Source organism: Xenopus laevis, chromosome 7S, assembly GCF_017654675.1.
Source record: "Xenopus laevis strain J_2021 chromosome 7S, Xenopus_laevis_v10.1, whole genome shotgun sequence".
NCBI lineage: Eukaryota > Metazoa > Chordata > Amphibia > Anura > Pipidae > Xenopus > Xenopus laevis.
Genome location: NC_054384.1, coordinates 87,481,378 through 87,495,169, shown reverse-complemented (window position 1 = coordinate 87,495,169; position 13,792 = coordinate 87,481,378). Strand labels below are relative to the sequence as shown.

The following is a 13,792-nucleotide window of genomic DNA, read 5'->3' as shown; positions in this document are numbered from 1 at the left end:
TCAAGCTTGATTCCTTTGCAACATGTAGCTACCCTTTAACTGAAAATACCCTTGAGATGGCACCAAGTGAAATGACATGTTCTGGGCTTATCCCCTCATAAAAAACCTGTAAAAATTGTAACGAATCACTGCATGCAGCCTACTTTCTTTGATTACTAATCGAGGGCCCATTCAGCAGAATAATGAAAGTACTTGAAGAGCTTACACGAACCTTTGTACATAACAAGATCATATAGTATGAAAATAAAATGGCACGTTAAAATACAAATCAAGCAATTTTCACGGCCAGTTTGCAAAACATTACCTAGAAGGTAATGTTAACACATAGAACAATTTAAATATATAATATATATATATATATGAAATAGTGCAGGGATGCTTGTTACTAACTTTCAATTGAGCTTCCTGTTGGGCTCATACTCCTAAACATATACAAGAGCGGAGATCCGCCAACACTTCCCATGCCTGACACAGCAGAATAAGATAAATGTAGTATTGACATAACTTCTGTTGCCATGAAAACAAATATCTTAAGCCGAAAGAAAAGCGAATTATGAATATAAATCGAGGCAACATCATGGATAGCAGAGACCAAACAAGGGTTAAGTGCTTGAAACGTAGATATACATTTGGTGCTGTAGTATAGTTAAATCAGGGTTACAAGATATACAATGTTTAATCTTTTAAACTGCAACATTTCCTGAATTTTCTTTTAAATGGGTTGTTCACCTTTGAGCTAACTTTTAGTATAATGTAGAGAGAGTGATATTGAGACAATTTTGCAATTGGTTTTAATTTTTTATTATTTAAGGTTTTGGAGTTATTTAGCGTTTTATTCAGCAGCTCTTTAATTTGCATTATAAACAATGTTAGTTAGGGTCCAAATTACTCTAGTAACCATGCATTGATTTGAATAAGAGACTCGAATATGAATAGGAGAGGACCTTACTAGTAAGATGAGCAATAAAAAGTAGCAGTAGTAACTGTGTAGCCTTACAGAGCATTTGTTTTGTTTTTTTATATGGGGTCAGCAACACCCATCTGAAAGATGGAAAGAGTCAGAGGAAAAAGGCAAATAATTGTAAAACTATCAAAAATAAATAATGAAAACCAATGGAAAAGTTGCTTAGAATTGGACATTCAATTACTAAAGGTTTACTTAAAGGTGAACTACCCCTTTAAGAAGGACAGTCCTATCTATCTATCTATCTATCTATCTATCTATCTATATACACACACATACATATATACACAAAATATGACCTTTATAGGTCAAGGCTCCACATTTAAAAACATCATCCCTCTGGCGTTCTTATGTATCAGTTTTACAAATGGATGGAGGGATTTGCTCCACTGCATCTTGTCCTACAACAGAGATTTTTCAGAAGCCTGTGTTTCAGATTATTATTATTATACAAACAAACTAACAAGATTAAGAACATTAAACCATGTATAAAACAGTAACAAAAGAAGTGTACTTTATTATAAAAGCTCTTCAGAGTAAGCCAATTTAAGCCTTTGGTCGGTAGCAGTGAAAGATTTAAATACCTCATTGGTGTTCCAACGATGCCGCTCTTTAGGCAAATTTGAACATTTTGGTAGACATTCAAGCAGCTTTTTGGGCAAGAAGATCTTTACATGACTGCCATTGCTGTTTCCATGATCATCTGACAAGAGAAACCATGAACAAAAAAAAGTCAATACTGCGTAAAATCACAAATTGTCAGTATTTTTAGGCAGACCCTTCATTCAAGCGAATCAAGATATGTCACTGCTTCATAAACTTGTTTCAGGTGGCCTATTTTTTCCCCCACAAGCAGAGTTGTGTCAGAACATGAGTGACAAGGGATGCGGAGAGCTGCAGTTCATTAACAGCTAGAAGTTCATTAGTCCAGAACGGATGGCTATTTTGCTACTAATTAAATCACTAGCCCACCACCAATAATTTTTTAATAAGAAAATGTTACTGAACTGCTTTCTGTTCACATTTTTTTTTTCCTCTGAATAAAAGACCCCAACCAACCAACAGACGTGAAACATAGACCTTCAAGCTAATCCATTCCAATGCTAGTTTATGCACAATCCAACCTGCTGGTGATCAGAAACCAAAAACTACATCAGCTGAGGGAGGCAGGGGAATGTGAACCTATCTACCTTAAGGGATACGGTCATGGGAAAGCATGTTTTTTTTTCAAATGCATCAGAACAGAATTCAACACTGAAATCCATTTCTGCATTTCAGAGCAAACAGATTTTTTTCATAGTTAATTATGAAATCTGACATGGGGCTAGATATGTTGTCAATTTGCCAGCTGCCCCCAGTCATGTGACTTTTACTTTGATAAACTTTAGTCACTCTTTACTGCAAGTTGGAGTGAGATCACCCCTCCCTCCCCCCAACCAGCAGCCTAACAAATTCGGTCACTCTTTACTGCTGTACTGCACTTTGAAGTGAGATCCCCCCCCCACCTGCCTAACAACAGAACAATAGGAAGGTAACTAGATAACGGCCCCCTAACACAAGATAACAACAGCTCCCTTGTAAATCTAACAGCACTACTCAATAGTAAAATCCAGGTCCCACTGAGACACATTCAATTACATTGAGTAGGAGAAACAACAGTCTACCAGAAAGCAGCTCCATTCTATTCCATGACCTGAGATGGCGCCTACACACCAAAATTCCAACTAAAAAAATACACTTGCTGGTTCAGGAATGACATTTTATATTGTAGAGTGAATTATTTGCAGGGTAAGCAGAGTATTTTAGAAATTAAAAACTACATGAAAATCATGACAGAATCCGTTTAACCTGCAAAAAATTTGAAGTTTTCTGAGTAACCCACAGGTCCCAGAGCAGCAGGACTATGAAAGTTCTAAAAAGCTGGAGTGAATTGTCTTATTACCATGTGTTAATATTTATATTAAAAAAAACAGTCAACAGTAAACCAAATTGTCCAGCCTTTCTTGCCATATCAAAATTTTGACAGGACAGGCAGATAAGGAAAGGGTTCAACACTTGTTGCAGAGAAACATGGTGTGAATTGCTGCCTGTAAAACTGACCACAATTGTGCACAAATGAAGAATGGAGCATTTGCATGCAATTATGGAAGAAATTTCAACTGCATCAATTCAAAAGTATTTTAGGTATTCAGTTGACTGCAGGAGAGGGAGGTATCTCAAAGGCAGCAAAATGCCCCATCTGCCCTTAGGGACAATCTCCCCCAAATGATCCTTTCACTGGTGAAAATGTGTGCAATGAAACATACAAATCACATATTTGCTAGAAAATGCAGGGAAAAGCAATTTTCAGCATTCATATGTTTTAGTGCTGGAGATTTCTACTAACACCATCGCAAAGGTATTTTTGGGAGTTCTGCCACCCATAGGCAACAAATCTCTCATCACCCTAAAGTGAATGAGAAGCACTATGGGAAACTATTTAACTAACAATATGTGCTATTAGCCCAAAGCCTTATCAGCTTATAAGGCTCAAGACACTTGGGAAAGAATATGGCTGGCCTCATGTCAAATTTCAAAATTAAGAAATATCAGGAAAGAGGGCGCACACCATTAAAGATATAATGTGAGGTGCTAATCCATAGGAGGCTCTCCATTAGAGTCTCCAAATCTATGTTAATAATCAGGAAAGATTGCAAACTCAATTTACAAAAAAATAATGTATTTATTACATAAGAAAAAAAGAGGGGGTTAACAAAAATGACAAAATCAAGAGCGAGTCCAACGCATTTCGACCATAGCGGCAGGCCTTTTCTTTTTGATTTTTTATTATTTGTGCCCCTGAGGATGACCACTATGGTCGAAACGCGTTGGGCTTACTATTGATTTTGTAATTTTTGTTAACCCCCTCTTTTTTTTCTTATGTAATAAATACATTGAGTGTGCAATCCTTTCCTGATTATTTAAATTTCAAAATGAAAACTTTAAAAAAAAAAAAACACTAATCTGTTTGTGCTCTTTGAAAATTTAATTTCAGTACAGTGTACAGCTAGAGAATCGCTATTAATCAATGTGTTTTGAATATTTGCCGTGACAAAATCCCTTTAATTTATTTATTTATTTATTTTTTTAAAAGGGTGTCCCATTTGTGAAAAGGGCTGTGCAGAGAGGAGCACACTCCAACCAGCTTGTGTTAAAGTGTTCTATGACTGCACATGAGGCAGGACAGGGTCTGAGCCAGAAGCGGGAGAAGACTGCACATGGATGCTTCTTTCAAAGTACTACATTTAAAAAAAATACATTTTTCCCACACCAGGAGGCGATCACTAGTTTGAAAAATGTAAAAGGCAAGTGATAATGGTGGGGATTTTTAACCAACCACCACCTAATTATAGATTGAGACTGAGATAAGGTTCTCAGAATAAGGGTAAGGCCAGACGAGGAGAATCGGGGAGATTTTGTCACCTGGCGACTTATCGCCGCGTCTTTTGCGCGACTATCTCCCCGAACTGCCTCAGCGTTTTTTCCCCATAGGCTACAACGCAAAATCGCCTGCGCTAATGCACACGAGGTGATGCGTTTTCAATAGTCGCACAAAGTTGCCTCACTGGCGATTTTGCGCTATAGCCTATGGGGAAAAAAACGCTAAGGCAGTTCGGGGAGATAGTCGCGCAAAAGACGTGGCAATAAGTCGCCAGGCGACAAAATCTCCCCGAATCTCCTCGTCTGGCCTTACCCTGTTTCTTTGAGAAACAAATTCAGTATCTTGTGGAAGCTTGTCTCAATAACACACAACTTTATGTTACAGGTGAACTTCAGGTGAGATCCTACAAATCGGACTTTTATAGATGAAAACTTATCTTATGAGTGATGACACCCGCTTCATAATTTTCTTTGTAGTTGGTGGTTAATGCTGTGGGGAGTAGCAAGTCAATACTATTATATCAGGCCCTGTCATTTTGTAAAATGGTTTATTTATCTTTGTGTATCGGATCTTTCCGCAATTTGGATCTTCAATCCTTAAGTCTACTAGAAAATCCTTTAAACGTTAAATAAACCCAATAGCCTGGTTTTGCTTCCAATAGGGATTAATTATATCTTAGTTTGGATCAAGTACAAGGCACTGTTTTATTATTAGAGTAAATTTGGATTAATTGGATAAAATGGAGTTTATGGGAGACGGACATTCAGTAATTCGGAGCTTTCTGGATAACAGATCCCATAGGATGTCTTTATAGGGCCCTAAGGATGTGTACCTTTATACAGCATTTACCAGTTACAAGTGTCTCTAACACTGTTCAATATACAAAATATATATGGTATATAATCAAATAACACCTTGAGAGTAAAGAAAGAAAAATAGAAGAAAAATATATATAAAAAAAATCGAAATGAATGTAAATTATAGAAGGTGTATCATTATATACATATATTTATTTGGTTTTACTAAAACATTCAGTTATCCAATGGTTATTATTTTTCAATGAGTGAAATAAATGAACCCTATCGAACTAACCGTTGGATACACGTATTGAAACGATTAAGAACAGATGTATTTTAACTAAGGAGTGTCACAAATCACTTTTTGTAATCACTATATGCAAGGTTATAATGTTCATAATTACCTTTTAAGTCATTTTTGTAAGATTATTTAAATGTATACAAAATATTGCACTATTTTTTATCACGTTTTATGAACAATTGTAACGTTAATTCACATTTTATATGGAGTACTCAATGTTATTGATTGACACTTAATTATTAGCCTATTTAAAGCCCTGAACACGTGACTCACATTAGACCCTGATGAAGTGCCTGGGAAGAGGGCACGAAACGCGTAGGTTTTTCCACACCAACCCACTGCTAGAATCCCACTCGATGTGCCTAATAAAGCCGCAAGATATTTGAGCAATACCGTCTCCCGTGATTCCTTCGCTCTGCGCCGTGAAACGGGGTAAATCTGTGTCTCTAACAAACCTGCCCGTTAAAAGCAAACAAGGTAGCTCTTCTACACTTCAAAAAGGAAGGCCACTATAGCATTTGTAGGATGTCTACAGTAGAAGACATTTTGCAATTTGCTATTTTTTCTGTTTGATTTATTTTAATTTATTGTACTGCAGCTGTCCATGTTTGAATTTAATCTTTTTTCTGGTTACTAGGCTTACTTCCCTTGGCAAACAGTTTGAAAATCAGCATGGAAGATGAATAGGCCTCAACAATAGAAAAGCTATACATCATAACAACCAAACAGCATTTTAAATTGCTAGCTGGAGTGGTGCAGAAGAAAGCAAATAATTCAATAACCATAATAAATTTTAAAACAATACTAACTGGAAAGTTGATAAGAATCGTAATGATCTATAGAATTTTTAAACCTTGCCTCCAAACATACATACAGCCAGGCTCAGAATGTAAACACATCTTTGGCTCTCTTACAAAAATGCACATGTACTGTATAAGGAAAAGGCAAGGTCATAAAAATAAAGCAAATAGTCCGCCATTTAAAGTTAAATGTTAGTTTTTATCAAATTACACTACAGTAACGCACTGTATTATGAATATTCAGAGTATCACTAAAGATGAATTAGTGCAGGTTAAAAATCAAACATGGCACCAATCAGTTTTTCCTTTAATGCCAAAGGGCACAGAGCGATTACCAGCGTTTTGCTTCCCACAATTTTCCTGGTTCAATCAGTGAGCCTAAGGGGCAGATTTACCAAGGGTTGAATAGTCAATTTGATTTATTTTATTTTTTTTAAACTGCGACGAAAAACCGCACGTGTGTCGGGGGCCTAAGGGGATTTTTTGTTTTTTAAATGCCAAGTGCGGGTGGCGACTAGATTTTGGATAAATTTGTATTTTATATTCCTGTTAAATTAACCCTTCTTAAATTTAGTTTGAATATTTCAGAAAGCGCTGAGAACCTCATAGGCCCCACATTAATTACGAACATTATGAAATCTCAGGTCATTTTATTGGCTTCTTCATGCTCCCTGCACTTTATATTCCCAAAGGAGCCAACATGGATCATAAAATTTTATAGTGCTCCATACCAAATCAAAAATTGTCATCAAGTTTTTTTTAGGAGTTTTAAATTCAAACTCCAGCCTTATAGTTACATAGTTAGTTACATTGGGTTGAAAAAAGACAAAGTCCATCAAGTTCAACCCCTCCAAATGAAAACCCAGCATCCATACACACACCCCTCTCTACTTTTAATTAAATTCTATATACCCATATCTATACTAACTATAGAGTTTAGTATCACAATAGCCTTTGATATTCTGTCTGTCCAAAAAATCATCCAAGCCATTCTTGAAGTCATTAACAGAATCAGCATCACAACATCACCCAGCAGTGCATTCCACAACCTCACTGTCCTGACTGTGAAGAACCCCCTACATTGCTTAAAATGAAAGTTCATTCTTCTAGTCTAATGGGGTTCTCTCTAATATTAAAGGACCAAAACATTGGCTATAAATCAACTGTAAAATGGTTTCTATAATAAAAAATAACATAACTGTTAGTAACACAACTCCTGTATAGAGTAAAGCTGGCCATAGACGCAAAGATCCGATCGTACGAATCGTGGATTCGTACGATTTTCGGACCGTGTGTGGAGAGTCCCGACATTTTTCGTCCGTCGGAGATCGGTCGTTTGGTCGATCGGACAGGTTAGAAAATTTCTGTCGCCTGCCGATAATATCTCTGCGTGTATTGCCGATCGTACGATTTTCAGAGGGAGACGGTCACTAGTGTTGTCAGACATAAGTATCGTACCATTGCTGTCAGGGGCAGAACATTGGGTGATCTGTTCTTATTTGATCGGAATGGTAAAGACTTTGATCTGAATGGTTAGTGGAGGGTCGGGAGATGGGAAATTCCGATAGTACGTTGATTCGTACGATCGGATCTTTGTGTCTATGGCCAGCTTAATACAAGATACTCAGTCCATTAAGAATTCTGATAATCCGATATGTAAGAGAGATAAAATATTACCCCCCCCCCCCCATACTGCTGTCATACAAATAAAGAGTATGTGTGTATGTATGTACAGACTATTACCTTTTCAACTGTTTGCTAAGACTTTAAATTTACAGGCTCAGAACTACCCTTTTCCCTACATTTAAACAATGCTTGTAACGCATGTCTGCTCCATATTCTTTAAATATTGAATTGTTCTCACTTCTACAATGCAACAGACTTGGTGGCATTCCTTTTGATGCAGATAAACAGAAATAAACCTACTTTTAAAATTTAAGATAGCCTTAAGATAGCCTAACATACTCCATTTTTAAATTTTGTGGGAGCAAAGAACATGTAAGTTTTTTAAACCTGAATAAGGAGTCACGTTAATGACTAAAATTATGTTTATTTTTATAAAAAAGGCCATTTGATCCTATATTAATTTGGTAACCAATATTTATGTAAACAATGATTTATTGCTTTAAACTCAGGGATTCAAAAACACAATTTTCTGAAATCCAATACAGGAAGTAGAATGGCCTTTTAAAACATTAAAAGCATTAAAAAGCTTTGCCATTTCTTTACAAATAGAAAAAAAAAGTCAGAGTGACAAAATCTTATATCTTTGAACTCTCCTACCCAACCAGATTAGAAACAAATACAAGAGTTTAGTTATTAAGTTAATATACCATGTTCAAACAAGTTATTTAATACACAACATCTATTAGTTCTATTCAGATTATAAACTCCACTGGGACGGTGACTGATGTAAACGAACAATCTCTGCATTAACATGTTGGCAATGTAAAAACAAAATAAAAATATGATGATACTCTTGAAAGCACTATAAAGGCTAGAATACAGTTCTAACAACTAATAAAGTCATAGGAGCAGCCATTCAAAAAATATTATAAAAAAATATAGATTTTTAAACTCTAAGTTCTAATTCACAAGCAGAAATTAATTACAATCAAAACAAATTAACATCAAGGCTAAAGAATATCTATATCTATCTAGATATAGATATAGATAATTACATGAGAAATTAAACTCTATGCAGATAATGTCAAAGTAGTAAAATCTTCCTTTTAAACAGCTCATATTTTTAACCTTATGGAACTACACCCAAAAATAAGCCCTCACAGTGGATTCTCATGCTATAATTTAAAAGAAACACAATTAAAATTGAGGTCTGTAATTGATTCTAAACCAACTAGCTGGTAATAAAGCTTATTTTTAGACTTTAGATGGATATCCCTCAGAAAAGGTAATCCAGACATAATTCATCATTTGTTTACATCTAAAACACACAAAAAAAAAACATTTATAGCCACTACAGAAGCCTCTGCATTCTCTGTATTATAAATGCAGAAAATGTAGTAGCGTAATGAGAATCACTGTATCAACTTGCTGCCTTCAGCCACTTCTGCAGCATAAGGGGATTCCCTAGTTACTATTCAGCACCTTGGATAGCAACCAGAAAAAACAATTTCTACAAGACTATAGTGTATCTTTACTTTGAGGGTAAAACAAAGCATCTGTTTTCTATATAAACATGTTAAAATATTTCCCCTTACTATAAAGGATATTTTTGGGTTTTACAGAAAACGTAGAATAGACTGATAAAGAAAAAACTTGAGTTCTCAGTTAAAATGATGTCAAATCTTGGAGACAAAGGTGTGAGACATTGAATGTTAAACAGTCACATAATTCCAAAAGGTACAGTGGAACAAAGATTCACCAATATAAGGTAAGAGGCGTTGTCTACAGTTGTACACAGTTTAATTCCCTTCCGTATACGCACATACACTTGATTTTTAAGTCTTTTTTGAAGGCATGTCTCTAGGAATGAAACTAGATGTAATATGTAATACAACCACCACAAAGTATATATACACCATAAAATTCTGAGTAAGGAATCTATGTTTACATTTCCCCACTAATAACAGTAAAAAAATGCAGAATGAAATAAAAAGATGACAGTTTATCATAAGATACAAACAACCTACTGAAAGTCATCTTTAGGTATACGATCTACTAGGCCAGACAAAGCTTTGTGCTAGAACATACACCAAAAGGAACCCAGACCAAAAGTCCACAGATTGCCATTTGCTTGGTAAACAACGCCTGCACACTGCAAACTTTCATTACATTCAATCTATGAGAAGTGTCTATAGTCACTTTAACTCTCTGAGCGAATACCATAACCAATTCAGGTGTAAACGATTATATAAAAATGCCAAGAAAACAAATGGTAATTCAAATATGAATATGTATTGATCAGTGAGACGGTAACACTTAAGAGAATACTGTCCCCTGCCACTTTTTAAACAATACCTGAAAGCTAGATCAAAATTATATTAATGCAACAAGCGATTGTAAAACCTAGAAAAAGTACAGCCCTCCTGAAACACAATAAATTGGTATTTTCAGCTGAAAACTCTAAAAAGCTTTCCTCAGCAGCCATGAAAAGAAATTAGATTATCCCTTTCACAAACACACCATGATTACATAGATTGTAGAATGTAAACCAAAACATTAAACACACACACACACAGAAGGATATTTAAAAAAAAAATCACAAGAACGTGCCAATTTCTGGTTTAAAACAGTAACATCAATTAATATGATGCGCCAATTAAAATTAATAATCAAAAGTTAAAATGCAAATGTGCCATTTTTCTGTAAAGTCAAAGCATTTGGTGAAAAAAAAACAAAAAAACAATCAGCATGTCTGTATGGAAAATGTCTTGACAGTGCATCACTACCCCCTTGTGGATTTTAAATATATTAAGTGATACCCATGTTTAGCCAATACCTATTTTAATACCTGTACAATAAAAATAAAGCCCAGGCAGAACTGGGACTGGCCAAAAGTACCTTAAACTTAAATAAAAATTATATATATATATATATATATATATATATATATATATATATATATATATATATATATATATAGATATAGATATATATTTTATGTTTTGTAGTTGCACATTCCTATAAGTCAATAAGATCTCAAGCCGGTCATCATTATAATATTTTTAGCCAATATCTAGCCATTGCTATAAAAAAATGTGCCAATATGCAAGATTACGAACAAAACTGCTTTGTGTAAGTCAACCTGCTCTCCATTACATACATGTAGACAACTTCTACACTACTAGAGGAACAAAACTTTTTAAGTATATAATAAGGGGCCATAAACACTTTAGAATTCACCCACTCTTCAACTTTTTTTTTTACAGGTTTGTATGATCAACTTTCAGCGACTATCTAGCACGCAATTCCACCTGCTTTAAGAAAGCTTGTTCAAAGAGTATAGCAAGAGAAACCCTTGTAGAAGGGGTTGGCTAGAAGACCCAGTTCTGCTGTTCCACAAAGCGGCTGCAAAAAATGTGTTTTTAGGACGGCAGCGTGTGCCCATTGAGCTGTTTTTGTGGAGAGCAGAAAAACTTCCAGGGTATAGTTTAAAGTTTGCTGTGCAACTACACTTCCCACTGATTCTCTGTGTAGATAAGTGCAGGCCAGAGGAGCTTCTTGCAATTCACAGCTGTTGTTGAACTACAAACTCCAGTGGCAGTATGCTGGGAAGTGTAGTATAAAAACAGCTGGCAAGTGCCAGTTTGCAGATCTCTTTTGAGTAATGGGAGCAGATGCAGAACTGTCAGATGGAAAAATCCCCCATGCCACCACCTCCCCGGTCACCTGGAGCTCCCTGTGCCCCATTTACCATACTTTCCAGTGGTCTGTCTCCTGGGCTGGTTGTGGAGTGATCCTTCCACGAGGTTATTCATTGAGATGACGAGGTGACTTGCCAACTACAACCAGTCACAGGCGGATTGTTTCCATTTGTGGGAACCAAGGAAACATGTCAGCGTCCAACCCTGCCTGATCCCTTTCTAATGTGGAAAAAAAAACAAAACAAATAGACCCCCCCCCCCCAAAGGTGCCCAAAAGTGGGATAGAACAAAATGGTGGTGAGGAGTCGTAGTAGAAGGAGCAGGGAGTTTGTGTGCGAAGGAAATGGGGAAAGGACACTGTGTAGAGTAAGGAGGGGGGACCCGAGTCCTATACAAGTGAAATGAGCTCCTCTCAGTAAAAGAGTTCCCACTCCGCCTCCTCGGCCGCCGCCGCTGCCTTGTGCTCCCCACTCCACCGCTGCCTCTCCAGCTCCACACCCCTCCCCTTCCCCACCTGCTCCTCCTCCTCCCAGCCGCTCCTAATTCATCCCGTGTGGGTACGCTCTCTTTCTCTTTCCCCTCGTGGCGACTCTCCCTCACCGACGTCCACCCCGAAGCAGAAAAGAGCAAGAAGAAATCCACCCCTCACAAACACACACAACTGGAACCGAACCTTCCGCTCTCTTTACCTTCCGGCTTGTTTTCGGCAGCCATTTCCCCTCCGCGCGCCACATCCTCCTCCTCCTCGCGACCGGTATTGGAGGAAAAAAAAAAAAAAAAAAAGAAAGGGAAAAAAAAGGGAAAGTCGAAAGCGCGCGCGCGACCCCTAAAGGCGCGCGGGAGGGAAAAGAGGCGCACACAAGGGTAATCCCGGAACACAAGCGAGCCAGTAAGCTTGGTTGGCAGATGTCGCAACCAATCAAAGCGCTTACATTTTTCCCGCGACGTCAGAACATAGGAGGGTTGTTTGAAAGGAAAAAAAAAAAGCATTGTTGATTCGTTTAGATTTTTCACTATGCTCCGCCTCGAACGCATCCTTTATTGGTTGGAAAGGCAGCCACCCACCCCCCCAAACAAACAACGTGATTGGTGGACGAGGGAACGAGTACGCATACGATGACCAATCCATTGCGAGGAGAAGAAATCATACCCTTTTCATTGGAAGCGACGTAAGAGGAGGGGTCTGCTTGACCAACTGCTGGGCTCATTGATTTCTTAAAGGGCGGGGAGTAGTGATGGTGCGTCATGGCTGCTCCCTCATGGAGGTTTTACACGTGAAGCGATCAGAGGTCGGGCTGTCCGCTATGTACCTCGCGGAAATCAGTGTAATTATGTGTACGGCTTACGTGCTGACCAACTGAAGTCATTCGAGAACCGTGATTCATTTGTAAGCGTTCTGTAAATGCCGCTGAAATTCACTTCCTACACGTAGCAGACGAGAACGCGTTTTTTTTAAAGGGACAACAGCCCTCGACAGCAAAACATGATTTTCATTTAAACATGAATGGGTTATTCCTACGGAACGTATTTTAGGACATCCTGCAGTGAAATACCTGTCCTGAATGCGATGTCCTGTGCCATCGGAATGGCGCATCGGTTGCTTTTACCGTCACTCATCATCCAAATCTGCAATCACACCTCCGTCCTCTACCCTCCCTTCTCAGCTGTCAGTCATACAGACTCAGCCTTCCGCACTCAGTCTTCTGCCCTCCATCCTCCGCCTTCAGTTCTCTTCCTTTTAGTCCTCTTCCTTCCTTCAGCCCTCCACCCTCATTACTCAGCACTCCCCCCCCCCCTCGGATTTCTCTTTTTCAGCCGACAGTCTTATCCATAAGTTTCTAAAGTGGATAGGGTGGAAGACTGAGTGCGAATGATGGAGGGCGGAAGACTGAGGGCGGAGTTCGTATGACTGACGGCTGAGAAAGGAGGGTAGAGGACGGAGGTGTGACGATGAGTGACGGTAAAAGCAACCGATGCGCCATTCCGAAGGCATAGGACATTGCATGCAGGACAGGTATTTCGCTGCAGGATGTCCTAAAATGCATTCCGTAATCTCCATATTTTTTTTTATTCAAGTAGCAATTCTCAGTGAGAGCTCAAACACCTATTAGCTCCAATTAGAGGTGTAGTATGCTTTCTTTATAGCTGATATGATCAGATGGGACCACCTTTTCCAAACATC

The 13,792-nt window shown here is 37.8% G+C and overlaps 1 protein-coding gene across 9 annotated transcripts in view; it reads right to left on the bottom strand.

Moving 5' to 3' along the window:
- Positions 1 to 13,384, bottom strand: part of LOC108697250 (calmodulin-binding transcription activator 1) — a 1,304,230-nt gene extending 1,290,846 nt beyond the window's left edge. For 7 of the 9 annotated variants that reach the window (XM_041571493.1, XM_041571494.1, XM_041571492.1 and 4 more), the window contains exons 1-2: positions 12,300 to 12,778; positions 1,549 to 1,667 (exon numbers count right to left, since the gene is read on the bottom strand). In XM_041571493.1, the coding sequence (XP_041427427.1) occupies positions 1,549 to 1,667; positions 12,300 to 12,645 (465 nt within the window). In that variant the 5' untranslated portion in view covers positions 12,646 to 12,778. Of the gene's footprint in view, positions 1 to 1,548; positions 1,668 to 11,660; positions 11,749 to 12,299; positions 12,779 to 13,163 lie in introns of those variants that run through there. The other 2 variants (XM_041571495.1, XM_041571497.1) reach the window with 2 other exon arrangements.
- Positions 13,385 to 13,792: the final 408 nt, after the last annotated feature.